General features: G+C 41.8%; 1 protein-coding gene and 1 long non-coding RNA gene across 2 annotated transcripts in view; one reads left to right on the top strand and one right to left on the bottom strand.

Moving 5' to 3' along the window:
• Itga8 (integrin subunit alpha 8) overlaps window positions 1-19,685 on the bottom strand; it is a 174,543-nt gene extending 154,858 nt beyond the window's left edge. The window contains exons 1-2 of the mRNA XM_040755473.1: window positions 19,306-19,685; window positions 18,572-18,705 (exon numbers count right to left, since the gene is read on the bottom strand). Of these exons, the coding sequence (XP_040611407.1) occupies window positions 18,572-18,705; window positions 19,306-19,511 (340 nt within the window). The 5' untranslated portion in view covers window positions 19,512-19,685. The remainder of the gene's footprint in view (window positions 1-18,571; window positions 18,706-19,305) is intronic.
• A 1,336-nt stretch (window positions 19,686-21,021) lies between these two features.
• LOC121143516 overlaps window positions 21,022-22,229 on the top strand; it is a 2,684-nt gene continuing 1,476 nt past the window's right edge. The window contains exons 1-2 of the long non-coding RNA XR_005880741.1: window positions 21,022-21,183; window positions 21,618-22,229. The exon at window positions 21,618-22,229 is cut by the window's right edge and continues 1,476 nt beyond it. This is a non-coding gene — a long non-coding RNA (uncharacterized LOC121143516). The remainder of the gene's footprint in view (window positions 21,184-21,617) is intronic.

Here is a 22,229-nt window from a genome sequence, read left to right as displayed (position 1 = left end):
AAGGACCAGACAATAAATGTTTTAGGCATTGCAACCCTCCATAGGAATGAATGGTCTACAAACATAAAAAGGTGATCAAAGTTACTAATATTGGGGGAACATAAATGATTTTTAAAAAGCTAGATGCCCTTTCCCAGCCAGGTCCCTAGGAAAACCTTAACTGTCCTGAATAGCAAATGCCCCTCTCTGCTGCTCTTCTGGAGGGCCTGGGAATTACAGTTACTTTAGTATCTGATGAAATGGATTTTACAAGGATGCTTAGAGCCCACGTGTTTAGTAATAGCAAGACAAAAAGAAATAAAAGTTTTGTATACATGGTTATCTAGTAAGCATCCTTGTAAAAATCCTCCCTGTTAAGTTTGCATATTGGCTTTATTGATTGGTAATAATCAATCATAAGTTAGGGATATTGATTCTTCTTTTATTATATATGTTGAAAATGCCTTCTCATTTTTTTTGTCCTCTAACTTTATGGGTCTTATGATCCATGTAGAATTTATTCTTAGTGGAGCAATGGTGATGTATGTGTTTAATCCCAGGAATTGGGAGGCAGAGGCAAGCAGATCTCTGTGAATTCGAGGCCAGTCTGGTCTACAAAGCTACACAGAGAAACCCTGTCTTGAAAAACCAAAAAAAAAAGTACTTGTTCTTATAAACTGGGGTAAAGATATTGTGCTTATTTCAACATGAAAAGTCATGTGTCCCAACACCATTGTTGTTAGTTACTTTTCTTCTCACTGTGACAAAATAACTGAAAAATGCCACTGAAGGAAGGAAACACTGATTTTGGTTCATGTGTCAGGAGATCTCAGTCCATCAGGTGAAGAAGCCATGCCAGCAGGAGGGCCTTAGTCCATGTCAGGAGGAGCCTGACTTGGCTGGTCACATCCTACCAACCAGGAAGCAGACAGATCTAAGGCTGGGCTATGCTTTCAAAAATCCCTCTCCCCCGCAGTGGCCCACCTCTGCCAGCCAGGTCTCATCTCCTGAAACATCTACCATCTCCTATAGCTGTGTTTCCTGGGCACCAAGTGTCCAAACACATGAGTCTGTGGGACACATTTCACGTTCAAACCCTAACAACTATTCAATCTTTTTGCTCAGTAATGGTTATTGCACCTGAGGGTAGGAAGAAAACACTCCTTACATAGTCCAGAGAACAACATAGATGCCCTGCTACCTCACACTCCCTCAGCTTGTGGTTTTTGTTAAGAAGAAGACACAATGATGCTCTCCCCTGTGAATATACCCAGCCTTTAAGACTCTCCCATTGCTGTTGCTCTTCCTGCTGTCTGGAATGTTCTTCCCATTGTGCTTCCCATGGCTGACTCCTCTTCATTGCTCAGGTAGAAGTTAAAACACCCACCTCCCCAGACTTGCATTTCCTAGGTCACCTGACCCTTTGTGTCTCTCTAGTCATTTGCAACTGTTTTTTTTTTCCCTCACAGCACTGACCTCTGTCTGAGATGATGGTATGATCATCTTCACATGTGTTGACTCTCTTTTGACCACATACATTAATTCCATGCACAAAGACTATCCTGTTCTCCTCCATAGTTTGCTCTTCTTAAATAATTCATGGCACCCTGTAAGCCATCCACAAAAGCTTATTGAATGAATGGTCCAGTTCTCATGCATTCATTCAGAAGTTTTCCCAGGATAAATTATTCATTACATTTTCACTTTTGTTGAAAAAGTGTGTCAGAGTTGGGTATGGGTGGGAAGGAATTGACCCTTTACATTCCCTTTTAATGTATTTCTATAATGTGGGGATGAGACAAACCTGAAGATACCCTGAAAAGACAGGCAGCCAACCTGAGAAATACAGATGGCTGTCAGCAAGCAGCAATGTTTTGGCCTGCTCTGTTTTCTGGGCTGTGAATGAGCTCCCTTAAGTTGATATTTGGGCAGTCTGGATACAGGTCCTCGTGGGTGGCAAAGCCCACCAGCTTTAGATCTTTTTATTTGGGGGGATATGTGTTTCAGAGCAAGAATGTGGTGCCAGGCTGTAGAATGCAGTACACAGATGAGTAACAGCAGATTTCTCCACTCTGTCCAGTGGAATGAGAAGAGCTGAAATGAGGATAGATCACCAGGGATGAGGGAGGGAAAAGCTGAAACTACACAGGTGTGGCCAAACATTTCACCAGATGGGACAACTTTGGGAAGCTATTTATAAAGCTCTCGATTTCATCTCAGAAAAACAGTAAGCTTGGCTCTAGCCTCCGATCATCACTTCCAAGTCTATTGCCTCAGGGACTTTCTTCAAGCTGTTTCGGGAGCTGTCCAGACAGTTTTGATCAAGAAGGGAGAGAAAGAAATCTTTAAACATTTAAATCTTGATCATCATCAAATGTGTGCTGTAAAAGTTGCATTTAAGTAGGAGCTGTGCATGTGAGAATAAAGAATACTCATATAAAGTTCAAGATAAAATGATGGTGTCAGATAATCCCTTTTCTAAAAGAAACAAACCCAAGAAAAGAGCATGAGCCGGAGTTTAAGTCACACAAAATTAAACTTCCGATGAATTACTCTCAAGCCCCCCATTAAAAGATGTTAAAGAAGGCTCTGGGGCTCCATTTTATTGTTGGGAACTTTCAAGGATTTAAATAAATTTCTCAGACTCTTTTCTGTCTCTGATATTCAAGGTATGTTTTATTCTGATTGAATGATGTCTTCTTAACTGCAATTGGTGATTTAACTCATGTATGCACACCCTGTGTAAGTAGGTATATACATGGTGTGCAAACACACATGCAGCATTAATAAATTCATACCTTTGCCTAATAGATTGAGTTTCTGTGCCCTGCTCGTCACTCCAGAGGACATAGGTTTACCTGGTCTCCATGTCCGAGGCTTCCTTCCTTTCCATTGCTATAGCTTTCTCCTATTCTCCATTTAGTTCCCTCTCTCTCTCTCTCTCTCTCTCTCTCTCTCTCTCTCTCTCTCTCTCTCTCTCTCTCTCTCTCTCTCACACACACACACACACACACACACACAGAGAGAGAGATAGAGAGAGAGAGAGAGAGAGAGAGCAATCGTTTCTTATTTCCAACTTCTCTAAATTTCCTTAAAACCTGTTTGTCAATGGAGGAGGTGACGGCACATCTTGCAGTCCCCTCACTTGAGTGATTAAATAGCTAGTAGTGTGAGTTAACTACCGAGATCCTATCCCAAAACAAAATAACAAAAAATAAATAATAGACAAATGACAAACGTGTTGCAGAATATCTGTTTGCACTGTGCAAAGATGTGTCACTGTGACTGGTTTAATAAAGAGCTGAATTGCTTAATAGCTAGGCAGGAGAGAACAGGTGGGATTTCTGGGGAGAGAAAGGAACACTGGGAAGAAGAAAGGCGGAGTCACCAGAGAGAAGAGGAACAAGTCAGTTGTACAGAATAGAAGAAAGGTAAAAGCCGCGTGTATTAAAATGTAGATTAATAAAAACAGGCGAATTTAAGTTGTAAGAATTTGTTGTAAACAAGCCTAAAGACTGAGCTTTCATAATTAATAATGTCTCCATGGCGTTATTTGTGAGCTGGCAACCCAAAGAAAAATCCAACCACACAAAAGAGCTGATTGTGTAGCTCATCATTAGAGTGTTTTCCTAGTATGTACAAGACTCTGAGTTTTATGCCAGTGCCAAATAAATAAGTAAGGCAGTAAATTCTCTCTTCAAGATGAAAAATTGTTAGGTTATTTTAAAAATTTCAAACAGGGATGTGTTTTTCATGAAGCTTCCATTCTCCTTGGACTTTAATGGTGGGCACTAAGCTGTGTTGCTAACAATGCCAGAATTATTTTCTCTGTTATTTGTCAATAGGGTTATTTTATAATCTGGGGAAAATAGAAGACCTGGAAAAATGATCTGTACCTGGTTGAAAGACAATTTGTCATCTTAGAGTTGTATTGGTGATGAGAGGTTCTTTCGTGACAAGGATGGACCACACAAGTTTCTTTTCTTTTCTTTCTTTCTTCTTTTTTTTAAGGCAACTGAATACAGAGTTCTATAACAGGGTAACTAAAAGGTCATTAGAATCCAGTTTCCTGGATATACTTTCTGCTCATAATGGTAAACTCATTCAGCCTTTCACAATTTAAGAACCGAAAAATAAATTATTCTGTTCTGAAAATTGTGAAACTTTTAAATTCATTTGTCAAAACCACAATTTCAATGTTTTCCTCCATACATAACCAGATATTAAGATGCTTAAAAGAAACAAATCTGTGCCTTTAGAGCAGAAATAATAATGTTCATATGTATGGGTTTGGGAAAGCAATAGTAAAGATTATATTACAATATTCCTATTATATATTTTTCTGTCCTGAATGAGAACATAATTTTTCTATAATTATTTCCATATCTAAGTCATCTTCCATAGAACAAAAAAGGAAAACATTCCCAGCTTCTTGTTTTGAATAACCATAGTAGCTAATGCTATTTAGAGTTTTGTTTAGCAATAAAAATGAATGAGTTTCCTACATCATATAATGCTATTTGAAATGTTTTTCATATGTAGCTTGACTAAAGTTTTATGTAATGTTTGTTCTGGAAATACATATGGACTTTTTTGGGACAATGTAAGAAATTTTGGAGGGCAGGAATTCTGCTGATTTATATGGTGCAGCTAGAGAAGTGAGAAATTAGAAATAAAGGAACAAACCAAGGGGCTCCCCAAGAGAAATCCTAATCCATCTGTAGAAGACCAGTTTAGAAACAAAGACTAAAGCAACTCCCAGTGTGGCACATAGGCTGAGGGGCAGAGCTGACTGTGATTGGACTGGAGTGATGAAACCATCAACTTAAACCTCAATTTCTACAACTTAGCTATATTCACATCGGCTGGCATGGTTTTCTCTCTTACCTAACAACCCCAGCTATGGACACACACACACACACACACTTCAGCTCCTCTCTCTATGCCATTTCCTCTAAATTAAGCTTTCCTTGACCTACAAAACAGACACATTTCAGTCAAACATGAATCTTCTGCACCCCTAAATTCTTTTTAATTTACTTGGCATAAAACTTCATGCACTTTCTGTTGATGACTTTTCTAGATCTCTCTCAAATCTCAAGTCTCTGCATTTCTTTCTGTCTCTGCTGCTTCATCCCTATAGTAGCCACCATGCTCTTTGAGTGCAGTTGCTGACATGGCTTCCTGGTGGGCTGTTCTTGCTCACGTTTGCCACCTTCGAATCCACTCTCAACTCAGTGGCAGAGATTTTTTTTTCTCTACAGAAAAACCAGTCAAAGTGGCTGTACGAGTTGGCACTCCCACCAGCAGTGGAGGAGTGTTGCCCTCTCTCCACATCCTCTCCAGCATAAATTGTCATTGGTGTTTTTTATTTTAGCCATCCTGACAGGAGTAAGATGGTATCTCAGAGCTCATAGACCCCAGACTGATAGCTGAGAGGCCAGCATGGGACTGATCCAGACACCCTGAAGGTGGGTGTTAGTGAGGAGGCTTCAGCATCCTTTGGGGCCTCAGGCAATAAATCAGCATTTAACCATTTCATACAGATGGACTTTGGGAACCCATTCCACATGGAGGGATGCTGTCTCTGCCTGGACACATGGGGGAGGGCCTAGGCCCTGCCCCGGATCTTATGACAGACTTTCGTGATCCCCTAAGAAGGGTCTCACCCTCCTTGGAGAGTGGAGTGGGGACTGAGGAAGGGGTTGGGGGAGGGTTGAAGGAGGCAGCAGAGGAGGGGAGGGAGAGGGAGCTAGAATTGACATGTGAAGAAAACTTGTTTCTAATTTAAATTAAATTTAAAAAATCAGCCATATAGAACCTTTATCTTGCCAGGACCATTCTTGTGACTTCCAACCAAAGTGACTTTATTTTAGCTCCTTGCATTTTTCCTTTTTTATATAAATTAGAAACATGCATCTTCAAATGTCAATCCCAGCTCCCGCCTTGTCCCTCCCAGCTCCCCTACCCCCAGCCCTTTCATCTAACAGGGCATTCTATATGCACTTCCCTTCATATCTGTCTTAGTTAGGGTTTCTAGTGCTGTGAAGAGACAACATGACCATGGCAACTCTTATAAGGAAAGCATTTAATTAGGGTGGCTCGCTTACAGTTCAGAGGTTCAGTCCATTATCATAATAGTGGGAGCATGGAGACATGCAGGCAGACATGGTGCTGGAGAAGGAGCTAAGACTCCTACATCTTACAGGCAACAGGAAGTGGTCTGTCTCATTACGCATGGCTTGAGCATATATGAGACCTCAAAGCCTGTTTCCACAGTTATACACTTCCTCCAATAAGACTATACCTACTCCAACAAGGTCACACCTCCTAAAAGTGCCACTTCCTTTGGGGGTCATTTTCTTTAAACCATCAAAATGCCCAATCTTTTTTATAGAGGTTGGGGTACTCTGGGACTCAGTTTCAATCTAGATATCATCCCTTTCCTGTTTCCTCACTTTGCTGCTCTACTCTTGGTCCACACTTGCCCCATAATAAGTCATTGTCTTAGAGATCATCTACACACGATTTCCAAATTTAAAATCCCAGGCATCTTGCACAAGGCCTGTGTCTATCCAACAGCCCATTTGACATTCATTTGGAGGTCAAATAAGCATCTCAAATTTCACATATCTGGATTCAACTCTTGATATTCCCTCCAAGGCATGCTCCTTCACCACTGTTTCTAGCCTCTGTCCAGTTACCCTGGGAGGTCAAACTTTTTTTTCTCTTTCACACTGTTCATCTGATCCAGAATGAGATCCTACTAACTGAAATGTGAAACCCAGCTCCACCCATCTCTCACCCCTCATAGTTCTTATTCATGTCAAGCTGTATTTCTTTCTTGGACAGGGGTAAGTGGTCCCTGCCTTATCCCTTGGCTTCTGTTCTGGATTGGTGATAGTTCATTCTTCATCCAAAAGTTCAAATTATCCTTTAAAAAACATAATTCAAATAATCCTGCTTCCTACCCAAAACTTCCCATTGGTTGTGCAATTCTTTTAGTATGAACCCAAATCTCAACCCTGACTATTAAAGTAACATATAATTTTAAGCTGGTCGGGATCCTAGAAGACACAATCCCATGTATCCCATGTCATAATATTAAATGTTTAAATTCTGAGAGATCAAAATCCATAAGGTATACAATGCCAAAAATCTAAGATCTCTGAAATCATAATCCTGGAAGATTACAGTGCCAAATGCTGAAACCCCCAAACTCTCCAAACCACAATTCCCTCTGAAGGGGAAAGGCAGGAAGGAAAGTCAAGTTCTAGGAAAAGATTTGCATGGTTTGGCTACATGCAGAATGGCTGCATCATGTCAGGCAGAACAAATGCATGGAAGCCTGCTAAGACATTATTTTTTGAGTGTTTTTCCAGAGGAGAGGACTGTATCCAAATGGCCTGAGGCTTTTAGGAAGACTTCAGAAGGTTCTGGTTCACTTTATGTATTTTTGCTCTTTTGACTCCATGAAATTGCATTAGCACAATGTTTACTTAATTTGTATGCATTGTGAATGTACTTTTAAACGTCCATGTTTCCTCAGTAGATGAAGAAATGTCCTTTTGTACATTTGCATTTGTGATCTACAGATCTCAGCTCTTTCAGTAACTGTGTGTTCAGTGGTGATCCACTGAGGTGTTATTTTTAACTTTGAGAACTTAAGTTTGGACATGTATACAATGTATTTTATTCAAATCCACTCCCGTACACCTCCTCCCAGATGCACTGCCCACCAAATCTTCCTTCCAACTCCATGCATTGTTTGTGTTTTTGAACCAATGAATCCAGTTGGCTCAGGAATCAACTGTGGAAGAGAGAGCAGGAAGACTATATGATCCTAAGGTTATGGAGGACTACTGGGAAGCCATGTTTCCTATGAAGTCTTTGATAAATATTATGAACCATTTTGCTTTAGAGTGTCCATCACAGTATCTCAAATAACCATAGTTAAAAGGCTGATTGCACACAATTACCAACCTTTATAAGATATATTTGTACATTTCATTTTTCAGATCTATGTCTTTTTTAATGTGTGTGTGTGTGTGTGTGTGTGTGTGTGTGTGTAGCCTGTACATATGTGAATAAATACAGAGGCCATGGGTCTTCAGGATTGTGTGGCTTAAGTATCATAGTTCAATCTTGCCACCAAAGCCTTCCTGGTCTAATTTTCTCTTCTTTCTCTGACTCTCTTCTCTCTAGGCACAGGCCTTTCTCTATTGCCCACATATACTCACCTCCAGATTTTTACCTGGACAACACTCTAAAATGCTTCTTCCTCATAGGCTTTACCTAGCTTAGTCCCACTCATTCTCAGTGAAGTTCTGTTGACCACTTAGGTTAAGCAAGATAATGACCTTCACATGTCTACAGACCTACAGATCAGTTATCAGTAAGCAATAATGAAGGGGAGTCATGTCAGCAGTAAATTTGAATGTTAGTCACCTAACCTCCTGCTTTTTAATGTATTCTAATGTAATAACATGAGTTCTGCAAAGCAGAAAACAAGAGGCCCAGAAGAGAGCCATGGAGACACTTGTGACCAACACTGTGAGTTTTAAAAATGGAAAGGGCCTCCAGCCAGAAAATGGGGCCAGTTTACAGCCTGGGAAAGTCAAGGAAACAACATTTCCAAGAGCTTCCAGAAGGTACATGGCTGTGCCAAGATTTTGATGTTGGCTCAGGGAGACCAGTTTTAGACCTCTATTTTCAGAGCAGTACGGCAATTCGTGTGTGTTGTCTAAAGCCCCTCAGGTGCCTGCTAATTTTCTGTAGTAGAAACAGAAAGCTGATGACCCAGCCAGTCTTAAATAAATGCTTGTGCACATGTACACACATGCCCTTCTCTCCGCTCCTCAGCTTGTCTCTCTTTTCCTTTCACACCCTATAGAGGCAAGGCCAAGGTTCTCTTTGTGGCCATATGTCAGCGTCTAAAAGATCTGTTTGTGTAAAGTCACTAAATTTTATTTAAAACTCTACTGGTCCCCTTAGATGACATTGTTATTACATATGTTGGAGATAAAAGGTGGTTTCAAGGACAAAAGGTATTATGATAGGGCTAGGGAGAAAACTTGGACAGCAGAGTACTTGCCTTGCAAACACAAGAACCCAAGTTCTAACTCGAGAATCTATGTTTTTAAAAGACGATGGAAGGTAATGTGCACTTGTAATCTCATCACTGGGGAAACAGAGATTGGAGGCACCTTGGAACTTTCTGGTCAGCTATCCTAACAGACCTGGAGAGTTATAGTCCAGTGAGAGTGCCTGGGAGATGGGGAGGGGACAGGAGTACTTGAAATAACACCTGGTGTTGACCTCGAGCTAAGATTACAAATAACTTCACCAACCTGAACTTTGTATATCAGTTTGGGGGTCCAAACATGGGTGCTCCTGCTGGCAGGGCAAGCATTTGTCAACTGAGATCCCTCTTCAGCCCTGGACCCATATTAATCAGACAGCCTTTCATTGTATTTCCCTTCCAGTACTCTTAAAAAGTTATATACACTGGTTTGAAATTTTGAACTAACATTAAACTAAAAGTAACTTGTCATATTCATGTTGATCCTTTTTAGACTTCAATTTTATGGTTATGTCATATTTGTGTGATTTGTGACCTTAATTTCATTGACTATCACATTTGGGCTGTTGAAATTATTTTGTCTTTATTCCATAAAAGGATGTGTGACCATCTGTCTTAAAATTCTAGAAACATATCCCATTAGGAAGTATAAGAAGTAGAAGCAGGAAGTATCAGAATATAATTTCTGGAAGATAAGTTGTTATAGATGGTTACGGAAGAGACCGCAAAGGAGCCCAATGTGAACTGGAACGTGTATGTGATGAAGAGGGCATAGTGTGCTGTATAGAAAGAAAAGCTGTTTAAGCTGTGTGGCAAGAGGCTGTCTTAGAATGGAGCCATCTGGCTGATTTTTGAGAGCTGACAACGGAGGCAGCTGAAATGGAACCACAGCCTGGCCATTAGATCTTTCCCTTACTAGACCTTGTGGATAGTAGATATAGCATGGGTTATATAGGGTCCTTGAATAAACATACGGCTGTAGTAATGCTGTGTGCCCTTTTCTCTGGTCTCAGTGTGTCCAGGACATCATCGTCGACTGATGAAGAAGCCTTTACAATGTCATATAAGAATCTGTGCCCATATGTAAAATAGCAGTGATAAAGAAAACTCAGCCTGAAATTGCTAAGTAAATGCTGTACAGTGAAATTGCACTCATTTTGTTATCTAATATACTATGGTTGAAGTGAGAACTCAGCTTGGTGACTATTGATGAAATGAAATTTCACACTCAAATTTCATAAGCTGGGGAACTGCAGGTTAGAAGATCTCAATGAACAGATGTGGTCTTACTCAACATGTTTGCATTCACAGCTCTCTTAACAAGTACATTCTGATATCAGTCTTTATTTACAGAGTGATGAAGATGGTCTCACACGGTGTTGTAATTGTTCACTCACAGGGGAAATGGCTTGCACTCATTCAAAATATGTGTTCTTAGATATTACAGTTTTATTAGATCAGAAGTTCCCATAGCCTAAAGATCTTAATGCCCATGTATTCAAGGCAATGGCTACAAAATTGAGTTTGATCATATATGTGTAGCTTTCTTGTTATATATTTATTTTCCATCTAGGCTTTTTTCTCTTCATTTTTAAGCTTTTCTGTTACTACTTACAGGAAAATTCGCTCTTATGTACCTCTATGGATTTCACCAGTTACATTTAGTCAATTATTCACTGCAATAACCACAGTACAGAAAGGTTCACCAAGCTGCCCCAACTCCTTCCTGTTGCCCCTTTAAAGACTGCTCCTCCCCTTCGGAATGCTCAACAAGCATTTCAAGAGAGACCCAGTTTTGTAATGGACACCTTATCTTTACATAAATAGTCCAAAGGGCAAAGAATCACTTTTGGCAATGTTTACAGGTCTAGAAATATCTCTCATCTTGACAGACCTCTGGGGTGCCACACTTAGCATCAGAGATCCCCGTTCTGGCTTTTCTGCATGGCTGAGATTGGACTGCACTCTGCCCAGACTGTCTGGTGACATTCACATGAGCTCTTCCCATCTGCATTTCATAACAGTGCAGAAATGGTGAAAGAGGTAGAATGTTTTGAATATAAACCACTTATCAGCGAATCAGTTTGCTAGCCTATCTCAAATCTCCTTGTAACATGGTCTACAACTGACATTACTTCTACTCTATTTTAGAATTCATTATGCAGATACACCTCATATGCAGGTACACATGTTTTTGGTAAGCGTGTGCTTAAATTGAATTTTGAAAAATTAGACATTTTCATTCAATGTACTAAGCATGCCTGTTGGTTTAAAGATGAATGAATGCTGCTAATGAAATCATCATTAGCTTTCTATGTAACTTCCATAAAGATCTGTTTGTGTAACCAGATGGTATCAGGTGAGCATACCTAAACAGACATGCCCACAGTGCTCCCATGTTCCTCGTCTTCATCATGGATACAGAGCTTTCTGCGCAGGGTTCCCAGTGTGCATCTCAGTCAGTCAGTTTGAATGTCAAAGTGCAGTTTTTGTCTTTCAGAATAATCACAAGATGATTTTCAATATTTCTCTCACAACACTGCATCTGTTGCCTGGAGTATTCTTGCCAAGAACCTGGAAGCCTGTTCCCTCACACAGACTTCCAGCTTCTTGAAAGAATTTTGCAGATTAAGCAGCAGGCGCCTAGTGTTCATACTACTCAACTAGCCGTGGAGCAGATCTGTTTCCCATTTCTACTTGGAGTTTCAAGGGCTTCCTCTTTCTAATTGCTTCCTCTCTCTCCCTTGGTTGCTAAGCACTGTGGGGTCCACTGCCTCCTCCCTTCTCCTATCAGGACTCAGTTGTGTTTGTTGTGGCGAAGCCAATGGAGATTCCTTTAGGAATGGGTGGTGGGTGTCTCTATGAGGCCAGCATATCTGGGCCTGGTAGCCACCAGGGGTTGTTCACAAGAAAAGGAGAGGGTCATCTGAACAAGTCTTGATCACTCAGGGTTAGCATGTGACTAATAATATTTCTGCGCATGTATTCATATACATATTTCCTTTTACATATTAATATATACATAAAATTTTCTGCACATATATTCATCTGTGTATGTTTATGAGTAGTAAAACTTCATTTATTTATTCATTTATTTGCTGATGGGAGTCAAACTCAAGGCCTCATCAATGCAAAGAAACCACTCTTGCCAATCAGATATACCCATCAACCCATTATCATTACTTATCCTCATCAATTTGCTATGTTAGGGATTGACCCTATGGCTTCCCACATACGAGGCAGGCATTTTACCACCAAGTGATAGCTCCACCCTACTTTGGGTATTCATTTTAAAGATGGGTCTCAGTTGTCCAAGCTGGAATTGGACTCAACTATGTAGCCCACACAGGCTTTAAATTGCAGATATCCAGCCCCCGGCTTCCACGTAGCTGAGATTGCAGATCTGCACCAGCACTGTTGGCTCTGCTGCAGATCCTTCAAAGGAGAAGGTTGTCACTGAGTCCCCCATCTTCCTTTCAACTAAACTTGGAGTATGGCTTTCTGTTCCTCCTGAGTCCCATCACGTTCATGTTCTTCCTTCTGTCATTGGCTTGAGTCACTCTGACCTATATTTTCCTTTCCCTTTGTTGCCGAACAAAATATGGTCTCCCCTCATCCCTGGGGATGGGTGCAAGGAGAAGGAGAGGCTGGAAAAGCAAGGTTCCTTTCAGCAACATGTTTCCCACCTCACACGTGAGGAAAGCAGCACCGCCAGCACTATCACAAAACAAGCTAGTCCCACTGCCACAGCCGGATGCTGAGAGCTGCCCATGTTGTGGGCTTGGGCAACACAAAACAAAACAGATCCAACAAAACCAGGGATTTCATGTTCCAAGCCCAACCCCAGCAAAAACCTTGCTGCTCTGGAACTTTGAAACGCCCTAACTGAATTACCTATTATTTTATGTTTTTCCCCCTTTCTTTTGTACAGAGACACTACATTAAAGCAAACTCTAGGAGTCTTTCTCTGTAAGCTTATCCAATAGCATCTCCCACCACTTCCTGTTCCCTCTCTCACATGGGTCTCCAGCTATGAGTGGATCCCAGCTGTCTGACTCTGTACTTACTACTGTTGTGACAATTGTTACCATACACTAGCGCATGCCATTAGATTTCTTCTCCAAGCGTGTCACTTGAGAATCAAAAACTGTCAAATATTCTCAGGGTAGTGCTGGGTTACAGTGGTCAACCATTTACCCTTTCGTGATCCATGGCTGAAAATGCCTATTTCATCCATCCTATTCATTGCCAGAAGGGGTCTGTTTTACTGATCTTTATGTCATCCACATATTGCTGTGCAAAGTGGAGAGGAAAAAAAAAAGAAATGAGCCTTGGAGTTTCACATGCATGTTGCAGATGTGAGGTTTTGCGCTTTGTATGACAGGGGCACAGTTTAGAGGCTAAAGTGAGAGACATCGACGCGGCAGCTAAGAGGAATTCCATCCCATTGAAGTGAGAAGGCAAGGCGGAAGCGGGAGAGAGAAGTGGAACTACTTGATTTTGTACAGAGCAGGAAAATTATCTGCTCTTTGCACCTCCCCCAACGCCATATGCTTCCTTTAAAACCCCTCTTTCTGGACTTGAAAGGACCAGAATTTGATGGTATTAATGTGTTTGAAGTCACAGGCTATTGGAAACTTCCTCTAGTTTTGTATTTGTCACTTGGTATAGTAAAACATGAAATCCAAGTTGATTGATAAGGTAAAAATAAAATGACGAACAGTTAATGAAAAGAATTAAGTTAGCAGGTGACTTTTAAAATAAGCCAGTTAGCCTTAAGTAAATTAACATAGTCCTAAGACTAAGTTACATAGCTAGCTATTTGAGTGTCTAGCATGAGAACGCTTGGTTACACCAGCAAAACAGTAAATGGTAGACCTCCCAAGGCTAGGACAAGTTCAAGCAAACTTCATTGAAAAATCAGATTTTATTGGTTGTCTTGCTTTGTGATATAATAAGAAAAGTAGGCAGAGAGAAAGACATGAATAGTGGGTAGTGTCAGAGGAATACTGGCAACATAGTACACACGTTACACTGTTCCTTGGATGCCACGGTGCTCATGTATCCTTAAGCCACAGTCCTTAATAGCTCAAGAAAAAGGCATTGTCTTCCTTTTTCCAGAAAAACTCAGGAGGTAGCTCCCTGGAGACTCAAAGCAAAGATTCAGTGGGAATTTAAATAAACCAGGGACATTACAACCCATAATTTCTACCCAGAACAAGTACTTCTAAAACTCTGTTTTCTCCAAAACACTTGCCAAAATTGGTTCTCAGTGTAGCCTCTTGGAGGAAGAAGACATTTACATTGAGATCTGCAGATCCAGCTGTGGTGGGCAGGTGAGTCTGGGGCAAGAGGAAAGGGAAAGCAGATGCTCAGTGTTTCTTGGACTCAACAGAACCAGCTGTGGTCCTGAACTCCAAGAAGACCAGCCTTCTCCCATTTCTGGATGGAATTCAGAAAGCAGCCTATGGCTGCTACTGTGCTATCATATGGTCTCAGTCATAGTTTGGGGGTTGATTCAGAAAATGAGGTTTACATAGTTGTTTTGTGCAAGAGATTAGGAACAATGAGCATGAGCACAAAGGGGCTGCTATGTAGTAGTCAAAAGTTCATGCATCGCCGGGCGGTGGTGGCGCACGCCTTTAATCCCAGCACTGGGGAGGCAGAGGCAGGCAGATCTCTGTGAGTTCGAGGCCAGGCTGGACCCATAGCCTCCAAAACAATACAGAGAAACCCTGTCTCGTAAAAACCAAAAAAAAAAAAAAAAAGGTTCATGCATCTACATTACTGACCAAGAGACCCAGAGTTGGTGATGCCTGTTGCCACCTTTCAGCCTAGGTTCTACTATGCCCCTCTGCTTACACAGTCCACTTTCAAGAAGAAAGCAATTCTGAGGGCTTCTGCTGTCCCTTCTTTGTTTTCACATCCTAGCATCAAATTAGAGCTGCTGTCAATTCCACTCTCCTAGTCATGGTGAATAAAATAACTGAACAAATTAGGAATGGAATATCAGCACCCACTCAGGAGTATAAACCCCAGCTCTGGGCTCCCGGCTTCCCACGCAACCTCCTCCTCATCAAAACAACAACAAAAACCAAACCAAAACAAACAAGCAAACAAACAAAACTGTGGTCTCACAGTACCCCCTCTTGGCTGACACAGGGATTTTTTTCTTTCCCAGAGATTTCTATCTTCTCTGTTTCATAGGTCACTGAGGTGTTAAGTCCAGCCTGAACCCTTCATTTCTCTCAAACTCTGTGCAGCCTTTCTTACTCCATTACTTTTGAAAAAAATGTTATTGGAGCTGAGGAGACGATTTGGCCTATAAAGTGCTTACTGCATAAGTAGGGAGATCTGAGGTAGATCATCAGGCACAGGTGAGTACTCCCAGTGCTGAGAAGTAGAGACAGGAGGATCCCTGGGGCCCCTGGACAGGGAGGAGAGCCAACTCTAGGGGCTCAGAGTTCAGTGACAGACACTCAGTTAAAGATAAAGAGATGGAGAGAGACTGCAGAAGACACACAGAGTCAGCTCTGGTCTCCAAACACACTCAAACACATGTGCGTGTGCACCTGTACACACACACACACACACACACACACACACACTTCTAATTATGTAATTATTTCAGGAATATCCATTTCTTGTTCCCTTTTATCCCTTCACTTTATTCCATCTATATGGCTGAGAAGCATAAATGCACATCTCTATTGAGTAAAATCTCTATACATCTAAAAGATGGGGATGCAACTCAGTAGCAAGCATTTGCCTAGTGCCTGATTACTAACCCTCCACATACACAAACAACAACATTTTCAAAGTATAAACCCAGTGCCTGAATGCTGAGACACCCTGCTACGTCTTTAGAATCATACAGAGAAGCCATGTACCCCTTCAACACTCTCCAAGTAACAAAGGTCTTTTCTAGGTAGTGTTTTTCTACTTGTGTAATTGCCAAAATTGTCCTAGCTTCTCCCCTTCTGCTCTGCAAATATAAATTCAACTACAATATGGGTTAAGTGCATTCCTGTGGGCCATTCTGGAAATCCAAACACAAGCATTCAGCATTTGCTTGCTGAAGAAAAGTGAACTCAAAACCCTAAACAATTGCTTTAGAGTGAATGTTGGAAAATATTAACTACTGTAATTTACCATGGAACATTTTGGCTGGAGAGGTCAATTTAAAAGTCAGTTTGATGCCTGGATTCTGTGGTTTTCATCTGTTAAATCATGACATTAGCTGAGATTAGCACTTACAAAGCTATCCAGGAATAACTTATCTAGGCAGACATCAATTCTTCTTCATCTATTAAATCATGACATTAGCTGAGATTAGCACTTACAAAGCTATCCAGGTATAACCTATCTAGGCAGACATCAATTCTTCTTTTAGCAAATGAAAAAAAAACCATGATAACTACATCCTGATTTCATGCGTTATGGAATATCCTAGAAAGTTATTAAATTCATTTGTATGACTAGGTATAGCTACTTGGTTTAAAAATTTTCAAAATTGAAATGGCTCTCTTCTTGAATGCAAATTCAAATAATAAAAGGGTTTGTTTGTATCTTTATGTGTCAAGGTTTGGATTTAAATTACATTTTAAAAATGCAGATTAGTGGATGAATAAATGGCTAAGAGGTGACTGCTTGCTATCCTTCCAGAGGACCTGAGTTCAGTTCCCAGTACCCACATCCTTTGTCTCACAACCCCCATGACTCCAGCTTCAAATGAACATTCACCTTCTTCTGGCCTCTGTGGGCACCCATATACATGTAACATACACAAGAAGATGCACACACAGATAAGTACAAATAAATATTTAAAATACAAATTATTTGAGGTCATATGATTAAAGTGACATTGGTTTCATGCTTATATGATCAAATCATAGATGAAGTCTTTGCGTGTACATGTGTACATAGTATATACATGTGTGCACGTGTGTCTGCAGACGTGTTTCCCAAGTGACATATGTAGAAGCCAGAGTTTGAGGCTATATTCTCCCCATTCCTTATTGTTTGAGGCAAAGACTCTCGTGGAAGCTGCAGCTCTCTGTTTGAGCTGAGATGGGCTCATCAGGAAGGACCTTAAATCCCCCTGCCTACCACCCAGCCACTGCTGAGGTCACAGAGACACCCTGTCTGCCCAGCTGTGACATGGCGCTGTGGATCAAACCTCAGGCACTCATGCTTGTGCAGCAAGCATTTTATCCACTGAGCCATCTGCCCAGCCCCAGAAGTTTGCTCTTAAACTAAAGATCAGCAAGGAGCTCAAACTTCATGGTTTTGTTCACAAAAGGTTTCAATTTTCCAGTTGCTAAACTTGAGTGTAAAAAAAAATAAAGACTTATAAACCTGGCATCAAATAACTGAATATTTAATGAAATAAGAAACAAGATATAGTATCCATAGATGGACATGGGAATACAATTTCAAAAATGTCTCTATAGAACATTTTCCTAATTGGTTCATAATTCAAGGTAAGGGTTGCATAATTTTTTCTTTAAAATTATTCCCATATTCCTAGTGCTGGAATTAGTTTCCCCTCAACATAAGTGATACAAATTAAAGTCACAAGTACATACCATCCAATCAACTTCATCAAAATTCTGTAACAATGGACATTCTATATAAATTCTAGATGCACAGCATCTAGATAACCGCAAAACTACAAGAATGACATCATAAAAAAGCTGTGTCGTGTACAAGGTATTTTAAACAACTGCCCATCAAACTCGGCATTTGATCTGACATATTTGCATTTTTGAAAAGAGATAATTTTTCTCTGATAATATATATCATTTGAATACTAACATTTGGGTGGTACAAGCTAAAACACTGACGATAATGTTTTCAAAACATTACTTTTAAATTATTTTCTTAGGACCCAAAGAGAAAACAGCAGACGAAACATAACCAGACTGAATTGTTTAAAATGTATTTTCTCTTTAATTAAATAAGAAACATCTGTCCAGGGATTCTGGAAGTGAATGTAATCCATCCACTCTCTGCCTGTAGTATTTTGCATTCAATGACCAATAGTTTGAAAGAAAGTTCTTTCTTTCTGTAAAGCATTAGAACGGCAAGCACCCCAGGTCGCAGTCTGGATCTACTGCAGGGAACATCTTGCCTCTGGACTTGGGAAGTAGAGAACAACAAATGTTCTGAAACGAGTCCTTTTCCATCTGTATTTGAGGCACAACCAGATTCTCTCTACAGTCAAGGTAACTCTGGCTGGCCTTGAACTCACAGAGACTCACCTGCCAACTAAGCGCTAGGATTAAAAGCATGTACCACCAATCCCCACAAGGTTGTATAACTTTCTATTCCGCCCAGACAGCCACTTGCCGTTAACGCTCACCTCTGAACAGTAGGGAAACAGAAGTTATCAGATGCACCCAAAACACTCAGATTTAGCTTAGAAGGGCAAAGAGAAGGCACATTTGCCCCAGGGATGGCTCTGGTTCTTTTTAACCAGGGGCCACAATGCGGAAGAGCATCACTTACTGGTGGTGTCAAACGGTATCTGCTTGCATTGTGCAGATCCCTCTGCGGGCCAGGGACAGTAGTAGACAGCTCCCCCTTCCACGATATCCGGCTGGCTAGTGTTGGCTTTGGGCGCCCCCACCAAAACGCTGGCTCTACAAAGGAGTTGGAGAAAGTCACTCCTCAGGGCTCATAAACCTGTGCACACGAAATTCAGTCCGTAGCAGCATGCCTACTGGACTGCAGCAGGGATGGGGGCACAAGCAGATTTACGATGGAGAGACTGTCAAACTTGATTTCCTCTTTGGAAGACTATGAGCTTTAGAAATGTGGTTTTGGAAGAGGCTGCTAATGGTTCTATCTAGATGGAGGTAGGTGGAGACTGATGGGGAAACCAGAGGACAGATCCCAACCGCTTGCAACCTAAGGCGCGTGCACCCTGACCTTAGTTGCTACTAACTGTGTTGTGGTCTTTATTTTTAAATTGAATCTATCTGGTTCCATTCTCTCCTTTGTATGATGCTCCTGTCTTTGAATCCGGATTTATATGCAAGTGTAGCGTCTCCAAAGTTCACAGGGCTCATCTATCTAGCATGAGCCTTGAGAGAAGTTGGTAGCAGGCAGAAAGCAGAATCCGATCTCGTGTGGGCAGTTGGCTAGAATCTCAGATACCCTTTCCTCTGGGATGCAGAGACAGGCGAGGAGGAACTGGGACCCACCCGGGAGCTAGCCACCAACCCAACCCAGAGACTTACGTGCGTGCATCAGGTATGTAGAAGTCCAGTGAGTAGCCGAAGTAACTGCCCTCAGGGCCAGTGTACACCGTGAGCTTGTCCACGTCCAAGTTGAACGCCAGCGACACGGGGGACCACAGCATCCCCAGCACGGCCGAGATGCAACAGAGACGCGCGAACGGAGGCACCCGGTTCCCCGGGGAACCGCGGTGAGTTTCCGCAGACATCGCCTTCCGCCCCGAACTCTGCTCACCCGGAATCTGGAGCCGTGGAGTCCGAGGAAAAGGCCGGATGCTCCCCTGAGGCCGGTGTCCTAAGTCGGTGAGCTCGGCGCGTCCGCAGTGACAGTCCTTGCGTCCTGTGCGGCCCGCCGATCCCGCCGCTCTGGGCTTGCAGCAGTGGATCCCGCGCTCGACTTTCTCCAGCAGCTGGCTAAGGCCTGCGCGCTCTTGGCGCCCTCCAGCGGCAGGTTCCCAAGATGCAGGTCGAGCTTGAGGTCCAGCACAGGGACAGACACCCCATGCCTTGGTGAGTCTGCTGAGTTTCCACAGCAGTTGCGATTTTAGGGGCCATCTAAATCTCATGGATGTCACCTCAATTCATTGTTTTTGAGAAGTAGTGTTCCATACGAGAATATACAGATTTCCCACAATTGGGCGACTCGGATGGACGCATACAAAGTGTATTCCACCTCCAGAAAACAGTGATTGAGTACCACCTCTACCCTTGAGGGATTTTTAGGGACAATGAGCTTCTTCCTCTGTGAATGGGAGTTTGAGATTTCAATGCAACAACCCTCTTCCTCTCCTACTCTGCTGACATACGAATAAATCCTGCAGATTTTCTCCAGTCTTTCTCAAAGGCATCTCGGGTACACTTTATGTCTTCGTAGTAAACCTCGATCCCGTGAAGTGATGGCGAATAGTTCACAGTTTACGAAAGCAGGGCTTGGGGGTCAAAGCTGGAATCAACAGGAACTCTACCCCGAGAATATTAATTGTTGAGTTTTTGAGGAACATGAAGATGAAGGGAGGAGAGGATTGTGATATAAATGGGCTTTGAAGACACAGGTGACAAAACAGCTGAGCTCACAGAATTTAAGAGTAGGAAAGGAAGTGTGAGATGTGGCATATACTTGAAATTCCAATATAGGGGTTTGAGGGGCAGCTGAGGTAGAGGGGTCTTTAGTTTGAGGAGCATCTCAGGGAGGATGAAAGACAAGATAAGGGTTCACTCTGAGTCTAAAGGCACCTACTTAGGAGAAAAGAAGCAGAGTGGATGAGTAAGATGCCAGTCTGTGCTGTGCTGGTGGTGGCACACTCCTTTAATCTCAGCACTCAGGAGGCAGAGGCAGGTGTATCTCTGTGATTTTTGAAGCCAGCCTGAAGTACAGAGTAAATTCCAGGACATCCAGGGCTGCTACACAGAGAAACCCTGTCTCAAAAACCAAAACAAAAGATGACAACTTGTGCAGAATTAGTACCATTCCCTACAACTGGGGGAGCCATCGATAGGTTGATACAACTTAGAAAGACTAGACAAAAATCTCAGCCTACTGAAAAAAATCATATTTTCATATCCCCTTTCCATCACAACCTGCTCAGTAGAATGATTTCAGTTTTGTGTTTCTACTTGTTCCTGTTTTAAAAAATCAAAATAAGCAAGCTGTCACCAGATCCCTGGATAATAGTCACATAATCACTCCCAACTTTGTTGTCTTTTCCCAGATATAAGGATTGAGGAGTAGATGGTAGACCAGTTGGTTGTTTTCCTTCTCTATCCTGAAGTCCATTTGTGTCGGACACAGAGTCTGCTGCTTTGATTAAGTTATTGCTACTAATAAAGTGAGAGTCCCCAGCAGGAGTTTGAATGAACAAGCCACATGAGGCACATGTGGAGGTAAGTGCTCAGAGCTGTGATGGTCACTAATGCTGGGGAATAACCACAACTTGGTCACCTCCTCACACCAGTGCACTACAATTTTGAAGGCCATCTTACTGCAGGCAAGTCTTAGTTTTATGTGGAATGTCTGAGAGGGTAGACAGTGACAGCATGACCCTAGATGTGTCCTTGGCCAGGGACAGGCTTTCTCCACAGAACTAGTGCTGAACTGCATGAGGCTCTCTGCTTCGTGCCAACTGGTTCATCATCCCTGTTGTACCCACTTGCTTATTTCTCTTGAATATCCCTCACGTGTTTCTGCTTCTTGTTTCACATATGTAGGTAGTGAAAACACACATTGTGTGTGTTCATGCTTATGCAGGTATACATGTATGGTCCAGAAGTGGATGTTGGATGTCTTCCTCAATCACTTTTCTTATATTTTGGAACAGGATATCACTAAACCTGAAGCTTATCAATTCAGCCCACCTGGACTGCATGGCCAACAAACCCCAGGAATCTTCATGTCTCTGCTTCTCCAGTGAGGGGATTACAGGCTTTTCTTGCCATGTCCAGATTTTACATGGATGCTAAGAAATCAAACCTGTGGCCTCATGCTTCCACAGCAAGCACTGTGACCATTGAGCCATCTCCTCAGGTCTCATTTCCTATTGCCAACATACATGGACAAATTATTGCTCCTTTCTTTTAAAATAGACTTGTCCTTGCTTATATGAGTCATATTCTTAATATTGTTACTCCCACTTTACAGATGAGAATTCGGAAAAAGATTTCAGACAACACAAGACTTGTCTGCTCACAAAGCAACAGAGTAGTGTGATTTGAGCTCTTGTCTAATCAGATGCCCCAAGAATCCCTTACCCTACTCAAAGAAATAGGTTCTTTTTCTCATCTGGGCTGACAATGCTTCCTCAAAAATCACCCGATAAAAACCCAACACCAGGCATGAGGAGAAATTGTTGACCAGGTTTGTCTAAAATACTCTCTCCTTACAGACTATTGCTATTACCCCTTAGAGGTTAAAGGTAAGTCCCTATTTCTGG

Source organism: Mesocricetus auratus, unplaced genomic scaffold (genome assembly GCF_017639785.1).
Source record: "Mesocricetus auratus isolate SY011 unplaced genomic scaffold, BCM_Maur_2.0 Super-Scaffold_100013, whole genome shotgun sequence".
In the NCBI taxonomy this organism is placed as follows: Eukaryota; Metazoa; Chordata; class Mammalia; order Rodentia; family Cricetidae; genus Mesocricetus; species Mesocricetus auratus.
The sequence above is the reverse complement of the archived record's forward strand: the minus strand, read 5'-3'. Positions and strand labels throughout refer to the sequence as shown.